This window comes from Sus scrofa, chromosome 12 (assembly GCF_054392235.1).
Source record: "Sus scrofa isolate SSC_HxYL_T2T_F1_AM1 chromosome 12, Sscrofa_HxYL_maternal_Yorkshire_Landrace_v2.0, whole genome shotgun sequence".
NCBI classification, from domain to species: Eukaryota; Metazoa; Chordata; class Mammalia; order Artiodactyla; family Suidae; genus Sus; species Sus scrofa.
This window is the reverse complement of record NC_139394.1, coordinates 5,775,532-5,794,287: the sequence shown is the minus strand read 5'-3', so window position 1 is coordinate 5,794,287 and position 18,756 is coordinate 5,775,532. Positions and strand designations below refer to the sequence as shown.

The window sequence follows — 18,756 nt, the reverse complement described above, 5'->3', positions numbered from 1 at the left end:
TTTTGCTTTTTAGGGCCTCACCCATGTCTATTTTAGACAGGACTATTATTTGAGTGATTCCAAAGTGGTCCAACAGGTATTTATAGAAGGAACTTTTCCTGTCCACTCTCTCTGAGTGGACAGAGCCTCTGAGCTCCAACTGCGCAGCTGAGGTGACCAGCTGGGTGCAAACCCCAAAGCAGTGACGTCTCAGCTGTATGACCTTGAGTAAGTTATTTAACCTCTCCGTTCCTGTCCCCTGGCTGCAACAAAAGGGTTTCAGCTATTATCATTGCTTCACTCTATGTCGTGTTACCTGCAATTACATAATTAGAGTAACAAGTACAACTGCCACAGAACTGGTTTGGGCACAAACAGCTGACTCTTGATAAGCATCCAGCAAAGCTGATGGAGCGGAAGTCCAAAGCTGTGCCGAGACCAGCCTGTTGGCCAAGGGCATCTGTCAGTCAGTCAGTGTGTTTTACAGAAGAAAATGCGAAGCAACAGCTCCGTGAGGCCAGGAGAGGCGAGAAGGACAGGAACTTGCCCGTCATCTCCAGCCCCGGAGAGGTCAGCCCAGCAGAGTCACGAGCGAGCTCTAGCAGGCCGCCCAGAGGCTGCTATCCGTGCTACCACTCAGGGCCTGGGCACGGGGGTCCCGAAAAGCTCCCAGCTGATTCTAAGCCGCAGGGCTGAGGACTGCCGCCTGAGAGTGCAACCCTGGGAGGGCAGGGCCTGCCTCCCTGGCTCACGACTGGATACAGGGCACCCAGCACAGTTCCTGGTCACCATGGGCACTCGCCTATCTTTCCAGGACTGAGTGGCGGCCACCAGGTGTCACACACGGGGGCACGGGCTCCACCCCCGAGTGGCAGATAAGGACACCCGGAGAGAAGGTGGGCCCTCACACGAAGCTGGCTCCTCGATGGTGAAAACCACCCAGAAACTGGTTCCAGGAGGTGCCAGCTGGAGCTGCAGTTAATCATTCACCCGACACCACAGGAAGTGAGCGGCCGTGCGTGGCGGCTCCAGCACCAGGGCTTCCTGAGAGGTCCTTTCAGTGGACGGGTCATCGGGACAGAGAGGAGGGGCAGGACACAGTCACAGGGGAGGGGACGGGTGGCCTAGGGCAAGGGCTCCCGGCCCAGCCCCTTGCCCCACCCCCCTCAAGTCTACCTTCTCTCAGCCGGGATACCTGGGCACCCGCAGCCTGAGAACCCCCCAAACGGCATCACAAGAGGGCAGAACGCAGCGCAGGGGGTAAGTGGGAGAGGCTGGAAGGGGACGGGGTTGCTAGGCAACGGGCCCAAGCCCACCTTTGTTTGCCCCGGCGACAGCAAGGCGGTCTGGTCAGGGCCAGTCAGCAGTGCCACCATCTCGTCCCAGGAGTGGCTTCTCTGGGTCAGGGGGCAGCTCTGGTCGCCTGGCCTCCTCAGCTTGGGCCCCCCACCTGGAGGGTTACCCCGATCCGTCCTCTCTGGGGACGGGAGTGGCAACAGCAGACCCAGGTGATAAGTCCTTCCTTCCCCACCTTCACCCCCTTCAACTGGCTACAGGCTCGCAGCTGCCGACTTGTCTCAAGAAGATGAGTTAGTCCTGTTTTCGGCTGCCTGTAAGGACGCCTCCCGAGGTCTCAGCTTGAGTCCCTCTGCCCCTCGGCGCCTGTGCTGATCTCACCAAATGCTTCGCAAATGTTTGGCAACTGAGGCAGAAACCCAGGCAGCCTCTACAGGGGTGCTATTTATTTACTTATTTATTTACCTTTTCGGCCGCCCTGTGGCACATGGAGCTCCCAGGCCAGGCATCACGACCAAAGCTGCAGTGGAAGCAATGACAGATCCCTAACCCACTGTGCCAGGCAGGGGATGGAACCCGAGTCCCAGCACTCCCAAGACGCTGCTGATCCTGTGGTGCCACAGTGGAGCTCCTTTTTTTTGATGTTTTGTTTTTATGGCCGCACCTGCAGCATATGGAAGTTCCCAGGCTAGGGGTTGAATAGGAGCTGCAACTGCTGGCCCATGCCACAGCCACCACCACAGCCATGCCAGAACCGAGTCACATCTGTGACCTACACCAAGGCCAGTGATCAAACCCGCATCCTCAGAGAGATAACCTCTGGTCCCCAACCCACTGGAGCCAAACGGGAACTCCCAGCCATGCCTTTTAGACTCGCGCCGAGCAGGTGTCGGGGATGGGAGAGAAGGTCCGTGCTCACAGCGGGGCTGTTCAGGAAAGGCCTGGAGAAGCCAGAGACAGCCTCCAGGAAGAACCCAAGAATCCAAGGGCCCCCTCTCCTGGCGCCAGTCCCTGCTGCTGCTTCTGTGGAGGAGCAAGGCCCATTTGTTGCTTGACGGAGGCTTCAAGCCCAATGACCGTCCAGCCCACCGACACCCACTAGCGGCACAGGTGGGCCCCTGGCCTCTGAGAGGCACCCGGGGTGAAGGTGGGGGTGTGGGCGTAGCGCTTGGGGCGGGGGTCTTGGAGAAGCCCCTGCCCTCAGAGCCTCTCTCCCACCTTCCCAGGTCCACATGGACAAACTACTAGGGAAACGAGCCTGGCAGGAGGACCTACAGCACAACCCCTGGGACCAGGGTGGCCTGGCCGTGATCTGCTTGTTCATCGCCACGATCCTGTCTCTCACCCTGTTCGCTATTACGTTTGGTTTACTCCCTGCGCCTGGCAGCGCTAACAAGTGCGAAGAGACGTGACCCGACTTTCCGTGGGCCAGGACGGGGGCCGCTGTCACACTCTCAAAAGGCCATGTACCTTCTCTTCAAAGCCCTTTGAATGGTCTGGAATTACACATTTTTCACGTGGTTACCTGCTAAGTTCCTGTCTCCCCCGCTGGACCAAACACTGAGAAGAGGGGGGTGGCTCCCTCTGTGCCCCACTGTACCCCCGTGTCTGATGTGCCAGATTTGCTGAATAAATGAATGAACAAATGAGCGAGGGAATGGATACACAGGGAGGCGGGGTGGTTGGCTCCTCAGCCGGGAGACCCCAGCACGCTCTAGGCCTGAACCAAAGCTGTTCTTCCACCTCTAGGCTGGAGGCTGCTTTGAAACGTCTTACTGTTCCTTTTCACACTACAAGGTAAGGAGCCCGGGCATGAATAATCAAAAGCTTCTCACGCCCTGTTCAGGGAAAGTAGCTTCATGCAAAGAAGAAAGGAAAGCTGCTGGACGCCCCACCCAGGCCCCATTCACGTGACCCGAGCGTCTTTTCTCTCAGTCCCAGGGAACCCCAGGTATCCCTCACAGGGTCCCACAGCCTCCACGCACCCCAACCCGACAATGCAGCCTTGGCAGAAATGTCCCCGCCTCTGCCAAAGCCACCACACTGGCCCCCCTTGCTGCCAGCTGCCCCCTGCCCCCGCCACCTTGCAAACAGCTGCTTCAATGTCAGCCTCAAACCAGGCTGTTCTTAGAAAAGGGGCAAACGTCTGGTGGGGAAGGGGCTTGGTCTTCATGTACCACTTATGCCATGAAGAAACATTCCCTCTTACTCAAAAAGCAATTTCCAGCTGCGCCAGCCATGCTCACTCCATCCCAGGGCCCGGAAGCCCTGGAATCAGATACAACCGCCTCACGTGGAGCAAATGAGACAAGAGAGAGGAGGCTGCAGGCGGGGCCACAGGAGGCCCGCCGAGGCCCGAACCCCCGACACACCAAGGGGCCCCTGCTCCCTAGCCTGAGACAGAAGGCAGAGGTGCCTGGGAGGACCTGATCTCTTGCCTGGCGAGGTGCTGCGGCCCAGAGGGCTATGGCAGAGTCAGCCCTGCAGACGGCCCCACAGAGCCCCAGACTCATCCCACACACAGACATGGGCCGAGGGGACTCTGACAGCGGCAAGAGCACTGAGCCCTTTCACCGCGAGCTCTCTGCTTGGGGAGCCTGAGGAGGCCTCATCAAGCAACTCCCTCTGCCCATGCCGCTGGACGCCCCACCCAGGCCCCATTCACGTGACCCAAGCGTCACGATGGCTGTGGGCAAGGGTGCCAGCCACCTCTGCTGGGTGTGGTCTTGCCACAGAGGCCAAATGAGAGATGGCAGCGTGGGGAAGGGAACAGCTTCAGCCCGCGAGCCGCCAGCCCATTGGTGACTAGGAAGGGGTGGGAATCAGAAAACATGGCCCCAATTAAGTGCCTCTCTGGTTTCCAGGGGAAAGCCCCCCCACAGCTGCTGGGCACCGGCAGCGGGCACTTAGTTCCATGCGTCAACGATCTAGTCTTGCCAAAACCAAGACGGCATGTGTGTATGGCAACGCGCACATCGTGAAAATCGGAAGACGGGGGATGAGTGGCATCCGTCCTGCCGTGACCTTTGTGACCACGGCCTCTGTGGACCGTGGTCTGTTCACCTCTAAGTCTGGAGCAATCCATTCTGCCCCAGCCGCCGTACAGGGCTGTCCAGTGGGATCTGACCGACGCCAGCGAAGGAATCAGATACTCTCCAGACCAAAGGGCTACACAAACGCAAGGGCTCCCAGCTTGGCCGCAGGATCGGGGAGGTCCCTCACCGTGTGCTGCTCGTGCCAGGACCCGCCCTGCCGCCACCTGGGCTGCTATCAGGCTCCTCGCGGCCCCACCCCCAGAAGATGCAGATCAAACAGTTAAGTGGGTGTCAAGTGGGCAGGCGGCTATAACAAAGCTGATTTCTCTCCAAGCACATTCCTGCCCCACCCCCCACTCCCCACCCCCAAGAGATACGCTGGGCCACATGCCTGTTTGGGTCTGGGACCAGGGACTGCTACACGAGTGAAGCCAGAGGTCCAGCTCGGTGGCCCGTGATGACCACAGTGCCAACGGCTCAGACCTGAGTCACTCGTGGGCCCAGCCATTCCAGGAGCAGGTGGGGTGATGGGTGGATGACCGCCCCAAACAGCTCACCCAATCCTCACACTGCCAGGGTTTCGGGGGCCTTCCACAGTCAAGCGGGAGGGTACCAGCTGACAGGAAGCAGCCCGCACAATGGCCTTCAGCAGGCAGAGGTGCCCCGGTGGCCCAAGAGCTGCCCGACTTCGGCTGGTGACTGGGGGAGGAAGGGCTCTCACGAACAGCTGGCTCTCCACAATTAAGTCACTCACCCCGACTCTTCGCAGAAGGCCACCAGCGCGTCAAAGGCCGAGAGAGCAGCTTTGTCCGATGCTTTGTTCCCTCTCTTTTCCTGGAGACAAGAAAACCACTTAGCAAAAGTCAGACTAGCTTTGTCACCAGAAAGCAATGAGAAAAATATCAAATGACACGAATAAAGCCATTTACAAAACAAAGTCGGATTTCCCTGGTGGCTCAGCAGGTTAAGGATCTGGCATTATCACTGCTGTGGCACAGGGTCGATTCCTGGCCCTGGAACTTCCGCATGCCGTGGGCGAGGCCAAAAACAAAAACAAAAAAAAGTGGAGTGCCAGACCTGACCAGGCATCCGAATCACTGGGTGACTGTAAAAGAATGACCTGGGGCCCCCCAAGACCACTGGAAGTCCAGGGTGCCATCCAGGGCACGACTGAGCCCGACCACCCCCAGCCTACCGAACTGAGTTTGTATTTTCAAAAAGCTGCTCAGGCGACTCTCAGGCAAAGGGCCCAGGGACTGGTACCTGGGACTCACCGTATACTGTGACCTAGTTTAACAGGAGCTCGACAGATGCCCAAGGGTGTGCTCAGACAGGCAGGAACACAGGGTGTTCCTCCGTGGCTGTGGAAGGACACACACCAAAGCGTCGGCAGCGATTACTTCTGAGTGTTGGGATTACGCATCGTTTGCCTTTTGGTACATGTCCATTTGCCAAATGTTCTTTTTAAAAAAGGAAATTTACTGTAAAATTGTTTTATTTTTCTTTTTGGGGGTTTGTCTTTTGTCTTTTGAGGGCCGCACCTGCGGCATATGGAGATTCCCAGGCTAGAGGTCCAATTGGAGCTGTAGCTGCTGGCCTACACCACAGCAACGTGAGATCCTTAACCCACGGAGCGAGGCCAGGGATCGAACCTGCAACCTCATGACTCCTAGTCGGATTTGTTTCCGCTGTGCCACGACAGGAAGTCCTGTGAAATTGTTTTACATACAGAAAAATCAAGGAAACAGACACTGATAACTGAGACATCATTTACCGCCTTTCTGCTTCCACAAGTTGAATGGCTCCCGTCTCCCGGACACACACAAATGCACAGGCTTCTCTCCCCCCACCCCCCCGTTCTCCTGGAGTTTTACAGCACGATTCCTCATTAAATCACCCTTGTCCTTAGTAGGACGAGGTCAAGCGTCTTCAGAGCTAACCACGTGGTTGGATTTTTACATTTTCCAAGATCACACAGCTTTTCTTCTACAACTTCGTTTCTCCTGAGATTAGCAGCTGCTTTTTTCGTTACTTAGATTTCAATGTATCACAGATTCAGCCCCAAAATGTCCTGACATAATGAAAAATTCATTTCAACGGGGACCAAAGACGGCAATGTCCGTTTTCATTTTTGGAAATATCCTTCTTGGCGCCTTCGGTCCCTGTGCTTGGCACTCTCCAGGCATGGTACACGGCTATCCTTTTCTTTGTTTTTCTTTTCTCTTTTGGTCGCCCCATGGCATATGGGGTTCCGGGACCAGGGATCAGATCCAAACCGCAGTTATAACCTACACCACAGCTAGAGCAATGCCAGATTCTTAACCCACTGTGCCAGGCCAAGGGATCGAACCCGTGTCCCAGCGCTGCAGAGATGCCGTCGACCCCGCTGCGCCACAGCGGGAAGTCCCACGGCTGTTCTTTCTGAGACAGCCCCCTGCCTTGCTCCTGGGTCAGAGCTCATCCTCCTTTCCTAGGCCACTGCCTCTGCGGCGGAGGACGTCCTAGTAGGTTCTCCGGAGGAGGGAGTGTCTTGAAATCTTCTGTCTGAACGTGCTTTATCCTCCTTCCCGCTAACTGGTTGGCGGGGTAGGAAAGTCTAGATGGAAAATGGTTTATTTACAGTTTGAAGGCACTGTTTCTCGTTCTGGTACCACAGTGGAAACAACTGATGCTCTCCGGACGCCCAGCCCTCCATATACCACCTCTCTGGAAACTTCTGACCATCTCTTCATTCATCTCCAATGACCTCAAGTGCCCAGTATGAGTTCTTATAATTCATTGTTAATAAGGTGGTGTTGTTTTCTGTTTTGCTCTTCATGGCCCCACCTGCAGCACATGGAAGTTCTCAGGCTAGGGGTCAAATCGGAGCTATAGCTGCCGGCTTATGCCAGAGCCACAGCCATACCAATCCGAGCCACATCTGTGACCTACACCACAGCTCACGGCAATGCCGGATCCTTCACCCACTGAGCGAGGCCAGGGATCGAACCCGCACCCTCATGGTTCCTAGCTGGGTTCGATCCCGCTGTGCCACAACAGAAACTCCCATTGTTAGTAAGTTTTAAATAAATACCTTATACCCACTCTAACCTAACCAAAATCTTTTCCTTGTCTAATCTGAATTTCAGACAAGTTCCTCACACCCCCTTAGGTCACGGCCTATTATTATTCTTGGTTCTCACAAGGCCCCTTTGTTCCCAATCCCTGCTTGCATCCACCTTCTCTCCTTTGTCATGCAGTGACTCAGGTACTCCGTAAATATTTATTAAGCATGCACTATATTCCCAGCACCGATCTAGGCATTAATTACAGCTACTCAAAGAGCAAAAGGTCCCCCTGCTCTCACAGAACCTACATTTCAATAGAACATAGTCTACATTTCAATAGAGACCAAGCAAATAGATAATGCCAAACAGTAATAAATATGGTTGGGTTTTTTGTTTGTTTGCTTTTTAGAAAAGGAAGATGGGGGTTCCTGTTGTAGCGCGATGGGATCGGCGGCATCTCTGCAGCACCAGGGCGCGAGTTCAATCCCAGACCGGCACAGTGGCTTAAAGGATCTGGTGTAGATCACAACTGCAGCTTGGACCTGCTCTCTGGCCAGGGAACTCCATATGCCATGGGGCGGCCAAAAAAAGGGAAGATGTAGCTTTGCTGTACAGCAGAAATTATCACGACACAGTAAAACAACTATACTTCAATACAGCTTTACCAAATGAGAAAATCAGAGTTCCCTTGTGGCTCAGTGGTAACGAACCCAACTAGTATCCATGAGGTTGCAGGTTCGATCCCTGGCCTCACTCAGTGGGTTAAGGATCCGGCGCTGCTGTGGCTGTGGCCGGTGGCTACAGCTCCGATTCAATGCCTAGCCTGGGAGCCTCCATATGCCACAGGCACGACCCTAAAAAGCAAAAACAAATACATAATAAAAAATGAGAACATAGCTCTCTTGTGGCTCAACAGGTTAAGAATCCGGCATTTGTTACTGCCATGGTGCAAGTTTAATCCCTGGCTTAAGAACTTCCATGTGCCTCAGGTGCAGCCAAAAAAGAAACTAAAAGATAAAAAAAGAAAAAAGGAATAGCCAAGACTTCCCAACTGGGCTCCACTGTGCCTGTGACACCATGGTGAGTCTGTCCCGTAATTTATCCTTTGCTCCTCACTGCTGAATATTTAGTCTGTTTCTAACCTTCTGTCCTCGTGCTCAGTTCCACTACTCAAGCCTTTAAGCACATGAACTTAGGCACAGGCACTTTTATTTCAAGTGATCTGGCCCCAGAAGCAGGACATCTGGGTCAAAGGGTACCTGTGTTTTAGACTTCAACAGCTATTGCTAGATCGCTTCCCCCCAAAGACTATAACATTGCATTTTTTGTTTGGCAGCGTGTAGGCGCTCTTTCCTACACACGGCCACTAGCAACAGGAGTTTCAGCTCTTTTACACGTGTGTCAAATCATTTTAATTTGCATTTATCTGCTCACTACCGAATGTGAATTGGAACACCTTTGGGGTTGTTTTGTTTTGTTGTTGTTTTGTCTTGTTTTTGCTTTTGAGAGCCACACCTGCGGCATATGGAAGTTCCCAGGCTAGGGCTCTAATTGGAGCTACAGCTGCCGGCCAACACCACAGCTAGAGCAAGACCAGATCCGAGCCACATCTGCGACCTATACCATAGTTTGCAGCAAGGCCGGATCCTTAACCCACTGAGTGAGGCCAGGGATCTATCCTGCATCCTCATGGATACTAGTCAGGTTCTTAATCTGCTGAGCCACAAAAGGAACTCCCAGGGACTCAACTCTGTTTAGTTTTTTTTTTTGGCTTTTTGGTTTTTTTTTTTGCTACTTCTTGGGCCGCTCCCGCGGCATATGGAGGTTCCCAGGCTAGGGGTCCAATCGGAGCTGTAGCCACCGGCCTACACCAGAGCCACAGCAACTCAGGATCCGAGCCGCGTCTGCGACCTACACCACAGCTCACGGCAACGCCGGATCCTTAACCCACTGAGCAAGGGCAGGGACCGAACCCGCGACCTCATGGTTCCTAGTCGGATTCGTTAACCACTGCACCATGACGGGAACTCCAACTCTGTTAGTTTTGACACGAGGTCCTGCAATTTGTCTTTTACAGAAGCTGTCAAACAGGGCACTTTTATTTTATTCCAGCTCTGTCAACGCCACCTATTAACAATTCTTTCTTTTTTCTTTTTTTTTTTCCTGGTGAAGCCTCTTATATTAAGGATGCAGGAGTTCCCGTTGTGGCGCAGTGATTAACGAATCCGACTAGGAACCATGAGGTTGCGGGTTCGGTCCCTGCCCTTGCTCAGTGGGTTGGGGACCTGGCGTTGCCGTGAGCTGTGGTGTAGGTCGCAGACGCGGCTCGGATCCCGCGTTGCTGTGGCTCTGGTGTAGGCCAGTGGCTACAGCTCCGGTTCAACCCCTAGTCTGGGAACCTCCATATGCCGCAGGAGCGGCCCAAGAAATAACAACAACAACAAAAAAAAAGGATGCAGGGTTCTGCCTTTTACACTCATAAACTGAGATAACTGAGACAAGGAAGGACGTTGACTACAGAAATATCTGATACCTTCTAGGTGATGTGACTTTTCTCTATAGTCCCGTGAGCTTACTATGTTGACAACCTTTGTCCTGAAAGTAATGTATGGAAGTGAGGGTAACAGTTCCCCGTGTAAGAGGTGACCTTTAATGCAACCTTTTAGGCCTTTTAAAATGAATGCACACAGTGGTGTTTTCTCCTAGGCCCAAAACTGAGCACTCACCTACCATTTTAATAATGTTTTAGGCAAGTCCTATGATAACTGTAACAACGTTTCCTCACATAATCCCCACCGCCCTCAATCAACACCCCATGTCCTGCTTGTCCATGTTCCTTTCAGCTTTTCCTCTGTTATGACTGGTTGTCTCTACTTGTGCTTGAAAGGAAAAAGCAATTGCAGGTTATAGCAAACTAAATAGCCCTGCTCCACCGCCTGGACCCGGATGGAGAGAGAGAAAAGAGGAGAAGTATCAAGGGCAGCAAGGACCATCATGGGTTGAGATCAGGCACTACCAGAAACCTAGTTTGTCTTTTAAAAAACAAGCTCAGTGGACACGTTCCCAGCAGATAAGTCTTCACTGGCTTGAAGAGCAGGAAGGACTATTTCACAAACACCACTGTGTTTAAATTTCTAGAGGCTACCCAGAACAATTATTTCTTTTCCCATTAACTGAACTGTCAGCCTCACCAAATGTTAAATTCTCACGCAGTCTGGGGCCGGGTTTCTATTCCACTGACTTACCACACACTGTGGGCTTGATGACAGTCGCGGCACAGGATGTTCTGAGGCTGGGTTAAGCATGTCCCCTTCATTGTTCTCCTTTTTCATACTTTTCCTGGCTATTCTTAAGCATTTACTCCCCCCCCCGCCTTTTTAGGGCTGCACCTGCGGCATATGGAGGTTCCCAGGCTAGGGGTCCAATCGGAGCTACAGCTGCCGGCCTCCACCACAACCACAGCAACACGAGATCTGGGCCTCAATTGCAATCTACACCACAGCTCACAGCAATGCTGTATCCTTAACCCACTGAGTGAGGCCAGGCATCAAATTGGCAACCTCATGGTTACTAGTTGGGTTCATTAACCACTGAGCCACCACGGGAGCTCCTCTTTCTTGGGAGGGTTGCGCCCACAGCATGTGGAAGTTCCCAGGCCAGGGATCAAACTGCTGCACCCAAAGGGATGCCCACGGCTCCATTTTTAACTGCTCCAGCCCATGCCACTGGGTGACAAGCCCACTGGTCACGTACTCCGCAGCCCACAGAGGCGCTGCAGCACCCAGCCCTGCACGTCCTGGTTCCGTCCCCCTGTGCACTGACACGCTGTCTGTCTAGCAGGGGACCTGCAGGCGCCAGCGCCCTTGGCATACACGCCTCGCCGCGGCTCTCTTCGAAGCGCTCATTCCGGCTTACGTTCCTGATGACGCTGAGTGCTGTCCCCGCCCCACAACCTTGACATCAGTGACCGCAAAGGCGCTTTACATTCTGGCCAATCAGTCTGATGGGTATAAAAGGACGGCTTGTCGTCTGATTTGTCCTTCTCTGATTCCTAAGTGAGGCCGAGCATTTCCTTGAAGGCTTATCAAACGTTCGGGTTGCCTCTTCTGTGAATCCATCCTTTTTGCTATGCATTGTCTGCCTTTTACTTTTTTACCTGCAGGAGTTCTCCCGCCAGACAGCCAATGATGGCTACGCTAACGTCTTTCCCAACACTGGCTCATTTTTCCACTCTGTTTATGGTGTCTCTCATCATACAGAAATTTTTAGCTGGAATTCAGTCAAAAGGTTTCTGCTTTTAAAATCTCGACATACTTGGAGTTCCCGTCGTGGCGCGGGGAAAACGCATCTGACTAGGAACCATGAGATTGCGGGTTCGATCCCTGGCCTCGCTCAGTGGGTTAAGGACTGAGCGTTGCTCTGAGCTGTGGTGTAGGTCGCAGACATGGCTCAGATCTGGCGGTGCTGTGGCTGTGGGGTAGGCCAGCAGCTGTAGCTCCGATTGGACCCCTAGCCTGGGAACCTCCATATGCCATGGGTGCAGACCTAAAAAGACAAAAGACAAAAAAAAAAGAAATTTAAAAAAAAAAAAATCTTGGCATACTCTTCCCTTCCTCAAGGCCATAAAATATTTTCTCCCCAATTTTACAGTTTTTTGAGATCTTTAATCTGTCTATAGTTCATAGGTATATATGGCATAGCAGGAAGATTCTAATTTAATCTTTTTCCAGCACCAATTATTCAACGGTTCATCCTTTTCCTACTGATTTATAATGCCATCTACCATACACCAAGTTCCCTTATATGCCTGAGTCTATTTCTAGGTTCTCTACAGAGAATATGTAAACACTTAAAAAAAAAAAAAAAAAAAAAAAAAGGCTAAAAACAAAGAACTTATAACAATATGGGAAAACATTTATGTAACATTGTTAATTTAAAACAAGGCAGGATTGGGAGCTCCCTGGTGGTCTAGTGGTTAGGATTCGGCACTTTCACCACTGCAGCCCAGGTTCGATCCTTGGTCTGGGAATTGAGATCTCAGGGTTGATCCTGACTATGCAGAATAACACGCACACACACACGAAGATCAGTTGAGCATAAAGAAAAAAGTCTAACCTAGTTTATTATAAGCTGCCTACCCACCAAGACACCACTCCCTTCCTTGCTAGTCCAGCCGCGACAGCAGCCCCCAGATCACAGCGGCTCCACCTGAGCAGGGAAGAGCTGTGGGAAACCGAAGGGGGTGGGCTCACACGGGAAGGGCTCCTTACTGCCCAGGACTTACCTGGAGCTTCGCTACCTCCTTCCTGATGAGGAAGCTGACTTGGTCACGGTCATTCCTGGAGTAATAGAGGCGGCACCAGGAAGGCCTTCCGTCTCTGCCCGCCCGGCCAGACTCCTGGTAGTACCCGGCCATGGACTTGGCAATATTCCAGTGGGCGACAAACCTGCAGGATCCAAGGGACAAGCAGCGTGAGATGCAGCCGAAAAGCCGAGGGGAGGAGTGCCTCTGAGTCAGTGGGGCAGGGGTCTCCACGACGACCAGGAGCAGGGAGGCTGTCAGGCAGGACCCCAGAGCAAGCAGGGCTAGGACCCTGCAGTCTGTCAGCGGGCCTGCCTGCCATGGAGCAGCCCACAGGAAAAACAGTGCACTTAAAGCAAGATTAGGATGCTTATGAGCAAGTGAGTCTTTGAAGAGGGAAAGGGATTACAATTATTAAGTACCATGAGTCAGGGTATTTATTTGCCTCGTTTAATCATCACTGGTGTGGCTCAGTGGTTAACGAACCCAACTAGTATCCATAAGAACTCGGGTTCGATCCCTGGCCTTCTCAGTGGGTTAAGGATCTGGTGTCGCCGTGAGCTGTGGTGTAGGTCGCAGACACAGCTCGAATCCTGCACTGCTGTGGCTGTGGTGTAGGCCGACAGCTATAGCTCTGATTGGACCCCTATCCCAGGAACCTCCATATGCCGTGGATGTGGCCCCCGCAAAAAAAGTCCCCCCCAAAATTCTGACTGCAGCAGCTTGGGTTGCTAATGAGGGCGCGGGTTCCATCCCTGGCCTGGCACAGTGGGTAAAGGATCTGGTGTTGCTGCAGCTGTGGCCTGGATTCAGTCCCTGGCTTAGGAACTTCCATATGCCGCAGGTGTGGCCATAAAATAGAAAAAAAATCCACCATAGTCACCACCATTCGAGGTAGATCATTTTATAAACAATGACCTTGAGATTCAGGGAAGTAAATTCATCCAAGGTGATAAAGCAAGGGGAAGGCAGAGCTAGGATTTGAGCCTAGGGGTGTCTAACTCCAATGCTGGCTCCTAACAAGACACAGCTGACCCAGGGTGAAAACCCTGATTCCAAAGTCCGTGTTCTCTCAGATGTAGTTCATGGTCTTAATTCCTACCCTGACCAACTCAGGGTCGTGGTGAGGCTTAAGGAGACCCCGTATGCGGAAGTGCCCTGTAAATCACACAAGGCATTACAGTTGGTACTCATCAGAGCGAAGGGCTTCAGGCTGTAGCCCCAAATATCGTATGAAGGTCAAGTGTGGCTGGAGGTAAGAGACTTCCCAACAGTTGCCAGTGTGGGGCTAGGAGGCTGGGATGCCCCCACCGCTGCAGTAACAAGAAGTGTGGAAACAAGAGCTCTGCCCTTAACTTCCCACGGGAGCAGCTTAAGCTAGTTCCTGTCGTGGCGCAGCAGAAACAAATCTGACTGGGAACCATGAGGCTGCAGATTCGATTCCTGGCCTTGCTCAGTGGGTTAGGGATCCAGCATTGCCATGGGCTGTGGTGTGGGTGGAGGACACGGCTCGGATCCCGTGTTGCTGTGGCTGTGGTGTAGGCCAGCCGCTGTGGCTTTGGTTGGACCCCTAGCCTGGGAGCCTCCATGTGCCACAGGTGCGGCCCTAAAAAGCAAAAAAAAAGATAGTTCCTTCCACCCCCTCAGAGGCTCCAGCTGCTCAGATGTGAGTGAGCAGGGCTGAGTCGAAGGATGAGCTGCGAGTCTGTGTGCCGCCCCCTCCTGCGGGACGGCGCGGACCGCAGGAAACCGTCAGCATTTGGACCACGTACTAGGGACGGTCTCCTGCAGCCTCCTCCCCCTCTGGCCCCAGAAGGACACACAGACCTGGTCCTCCAGGCAGAGCACCCTGAGCCAGGCCCCAACTGGAAAGGTAAGATGAGAACCAGCGCTTACCTGACATTGGCCTTGTCCACTCCCATCCCAAAACTAATGGTCGCAACAATTACAGGGACCTTGCCCTCCATCCACTCGTTCTGCACCAGCGTTCTTTCAGCAGCCTTCAGCCCTAGAGGGGAGGGGTTGACCTTGGGTCTGACGCTGTGCTGGGCACAGTACACATACCCTGAGTCCATCATTTACCAGCCATATGACCTTGGGACAGGCACGTAACCTCACTGAGCCCAGGCCGATCAACATAAAGACTCCAGCCTGTGTGTGGCACAGGGCCCTCCATCAACGTTAGAGCCAGGACGCAAAGCCAAGTCCAATGGCCTCCAGGCTTGTGCTCTTTCCTCCACACCAATACCTGGGCTTACAAAACTCATCACCTGTGGCTGGGTGGGCACAGAGCAACCAGAAGAATTCAGGAGTCACAAAGCTCCTTTTAGATCTCTTTCATGGAGTTCCCGTTGTGGTGCAGTGGGTTAAGAACCTGACTGTACCGGCTCAGGTCACTGTGGAGGCGCGAGTTCCATCCCCAGACGGGCACGGTGGGATAAAGGCTCCAGTGTTGCCACAGCTGTAGCGCGGGTCACAGCTGTGGCTCAGAGTCAATTCCTGGCCTGGGAACTTCCATATGTCGCAGGTGCATCCATTAAAAATTTAAAAAAAAAAAAAAGGTCTTATTCATGTCTAGACTCCTTTTTGTGGATTTAAATGAATCACTTTAGCTTTGCCTAGGTGTTCAGAAAAAGACGATGGGCCACGCGATTAACCAGGATTCTTAAAGAACAAGAGACCAGCTAAGAGGCTCCTGAGCGTGAGGGCCACGTGGCCTGGGCGCCCCTTACCTGCGTGGTATGCCTTGGCGTTCACACCCCTGGCACTGAGCTCTATCGCCAGCTGCTCACAGGCCTCCCTGGTCCTGCAGTAGACGATGCCGCAGCCGGACAACTGGATGGGGAGACACAGGGAGCAAGTAAGCGCTGGGAAGAACAAAACGACTGGCCCACAGCCCGCAGCCACTTTAAAAGCAGCCCTTTCATCAGTTTCAGTCTCCTCTGAGGCAAGCCCTGCTACTTTCTGACAAGGCAGGACCAAAGCAGCTCAGAACTCAACCTTTCTGGGAGTTCCCTGGTGGCCTAGCACTTTAGGATTCAGCATTGTCACTACTGGGGCTCAGGTTCAATCCCTGGCCCAGGAACTTCCACGCGCCATGGACTTGGCCAACCCACCCCCACCCCCCAAAAAAACCCATTAAACAAAAACCAATCTTTCTAACTCCTCTGCCTCCTCCCCTCAAACCTCAGATAGGTCTGCCAAGGTCTCCCACAGGAGGATTCCAGGATACGGGAACCCCAGTAAGGGCAGTAATGCCAGGAAACCAAAGGACACCTCTGTGCATAAGTTTTCAGAAGCTCCAGCTGGTCCCGGCTACGGACGCTGGAGAAGTCAAAGGGCTCATCTCCATGCTGCAGACAGCACTGCACAACCTCCCAGCTGCAGGGCGCTCACCCCTTTATCGGCCTTCTGTCCCAGAGCCTTAAGGCAGAAGTCCCTCAGGTTCCCGTAGGGATCAGACAGCAGCTCCTTGAACTGCACATCATAGAAGAGGTTGGCCCGGAAGCAGGGCGTCTTGAAGGTAGCAACCGGCTGCTTCAGGTGCAGGGCGGCAAACACATCCTCTTGGACCTGCAAGGTGGCCGTGGCAGTCAGGGCCACGCACGGGGCGTGCGCCAGGCGGGAGCGCAGGGCTCCCAGACGCAAGTAGTCAGGACGGAAGTCGTGCCCCCACTGGGAAACGCAGTGAGCTTCATCCACCACCAGGTAGGAGAGCAGGTGCCGGGCCAGCAGGGACTTGAGGGTGGGCTGGAAGGAGGCCGAGGCCGCCATCTCCGGCGTGATATACAGAAGCTTGGTCCGGGGCTTTTCTTGCTCCAGGTCAGAAAGCAGCTCCTTTCTCTCCTGTGCCGAGAGCTTCGAATTCAGGGAACACACATGAATCTTCAGGGCCAGCAAGTGGTCCACCTGGTCCTGAGGGCAGAAGGGGAGAGGCCACAGAGGGGACTGTAAGGGGCCCTTGGACTCACTGGTAAACGTCACTGAACTCCCTGGGGTATTTCCCAGTCGTAAAACATCCTGTGCCCACCCTCCATCCTGCACAAAAGTACAGAAGGCGAAGCCATTGAAGTGTGGGACCAGACAGACATGGACTGATTGATTTATTTATTTATCGGCTTTTTAGGGCTGCATCTGCGGCATATGGAGGTTCCCAGGCTAGGGGTCGAATTGGAGCCACAGCTGCCGGCCTACACCACAGTCACAGCCACAGCAGATCAGAGCTGCATCTGCAACCTACACCACAGCTCACGGCAACACCAGATCCTCAACTCACTGAGCGAGGCCAGGGATTGAACCCGCAACCTCATGGTTCCTAGTCGGATTCGTTTCCACTGCGCCACGACGGGAACTCCCAGATGTGGATTTAAACCCAGACCAATGAATCACATGCTCCTCAGCTGGTTCTTAACCTTTCCACTTTTTCACTCTCTTTCTCTTTGCTATAAAAAGAGTCCAACTACTTCATAGGGGTGTTGTGAGAATTAAATGAAAATGTACAAAGATAAGTTAACGCGCCTAAAGCACGTGGCACACAGCCTGGGTCTAGTGGCATCACAAGCACTGTGACTGCTCTTCTCTCCCTCTCTCCCCCTCCCTCTCCCTTTCTTTTCTTCATGGTGGGTGCGTCACAACCACATGGTCCCACTTCCTCATTTCTGATTCTATCAGCCCACCTGCAGGCCTTAAATAGAGTCAGAAGTTCAGAACAGATATTACCAACATCCCGACAAGTTTTTTTTTCTGTCTCACACCTGTGCCCTTTGCCAGACTAAAGCAGAAGTTACCAGGGATTCTCCCCCAGCAGGTTACCTCTCTACCCATCTGCATTTTCCTATGGTGTTAAGAATGCCCATGTGTATACGTGAAAACGTGTTATGTGGATACAGGTACAGTTCCATATTCCTCCAGACAAAAAGTTACAACAGAGGGTAAGAGACCTCAGGCCATCAAAACACAGAAGATTCATTCATAAGCCACCAGACTAATGTGCGCTAGTGGAGAACCCCACATGTGGGCCACTCAATCCCTCCCAACATGGAGCGGGTTATAGGCAAATCAAAGAAAAAATTAGAGGCAAAAGACCAAGGAAAGGGAAGTAAAATTTCTAGCTATTAAAAAAAAAAAAAAAAAAAAAAAAAAAACCTTCCTCGGAGTTCCCACTGTGGTGCAACGGGATCAGCAGTGTCTTGGGAGTGCTGGGACATAGGTTTGATCCCCGGCCCAGTGCAGTGGGTTAAGGATCTGGCATTGCCACAGCTGGGGCTTAGGTCATAACTACAGCTCGGATCTGATCCCTGGGAACTCCATAAGCCGAGGGACGGCAAAAAAAGAGTAAAGAAGAAAGAAAGTTTTTTTAAGTTTAAATAAAATTTAAAAAACCTTCCTCTAAACCTTCTGGGCTGCCACTTTCACTCCCCCAAACCTCACCTGAATCAAAGCAATAAGAGGAGAGATTACGATGGTGATGCCTTTAGCCAGCAGAGCAGGGAGCTGATAGCAGAGGGATTTTCCTGCCCCTGTGGGCATGCACACGAAGACATCCTTGTCACCTGCAAAAATACAAGACGACAATGTCTCAAGTTTCCTGCCTTTTATCTCTCCTTTATCAAGGCTGTTGAAAATTACATGAGAATAGAGGAAAAACCCCTAGCGGAGGGCCCAGCACATGAAAGGGTCTCAATGTAGCCTCAATCCTCTTCCATCCTTTCCATGAAAAGAGCAGAGAGATTTGGCAATGTGTACAAATCATTTCCAGTAGCGGCAGTCACAACTACAAGAGTAATAAGACAGAGTTTGGGAGTTCCCGTTGTGGCTCAGTGGTAACAAATCCAACTAGTATCCATGAGGATGAGGGTTTGATCCCTGGCCTCACTCAGTGGATTGAGGATCTGGTGTTGCCATGAGCTGTGATGCAGGTTGCAGGTGTGCCTTGGATCTGGCGTTGCTGTGGCTGTGGCGTAGGCCAGCAGCTGCAGCTCTGATTCGACCCCTAGCCTGGGAACTTCCTGGTGCTGCACCCTCGGCCCTAAAAAGCAAAAAAAGAAGACAGAATCTGCTAGAATACGGATCAGTGAACTGAGCAGCTATGCAAGCT

The 18,756-nt window shown here is 52.8% G+C and overlaps 2 protein-coding genes across 6 annotated transcripts in view; one reads left to right on the top strand and one right to left on the bottom strand.

The window, feature by feature from the left end:
- Positions 1–18,756, bottom strand: part of RECQL5 (RecQ like helicase 5) — a 37,811-nt gene that overhangs the window by 17,418 nt on the left and 1,637 nt on the right. For all 4 annotated transcript variants that reach the window (XM_084983578.1, XM_084983579.1, XM_021066623.2 and 1 more), the window contains exons 3-8: positions 18,090–18,211; positions 16,056–16,574; positions 15,392–15,494; positions 14,556–14,667; positions 12,642–12,804; positions 5,065–5,144 (exon numbers count right to left, since the gene is read on the bottom strand). In XM_084983578.1, the coding sequence (XP_084839704.1) occupies positions 5,065–5,144; positions 12,642–12,804; positions 14,556–14,667; positions 15,392–15,494; positions 16,056–16,574; positions 18,090–18,211 (1,099 nt within the window). The remainder of the gene's footprint in view (positions 1–5,064; positions 5,145–12,641; positions 12,805–14,555; positions 14,668–15,391; positions 15,495–16,055; positions 16,575–18,089; positions 18,212–18,756) is intronic.
- ERLN (endoregulin) lies at positions 1,010–2,921 on the top strand. Of its 2 annotated transcripts, none has more exons than XM_084983826.1 (2): positions 1,010–1,239; positions 2,502–2,921. In XM_084983826.1, the coding sequence occupies exon 2, from the start codon at positions 2,508–2,510 to the stop codon at positions 2,685–2,687; it is 180 nt and encodes a 59-aa protein (XP_084839952.1). In that variant the 5' UTR covers positions 1,010–1,239; positions 2,502–2,507; the 3' UTR covers positions 2,688–2,921. The 2 variants fall into 2 exon arrangements, with proteins under 2 accessions (XP_084839952.1, XP_084839953.1); XM_084983827.1 differs by lacking the exon at positions 1,010–1,239 and adding an exon at positions 2,153–2,385.

Excerpts from the sequence above, each read along its gene's own strand:
- ERLN (XM_084983826.1), top strand. The coding sequence starts at position 2,508 with ATGGACAAACTACTAGGGAAACGAGCCTGGCAGGAGGACCTACAGCAC.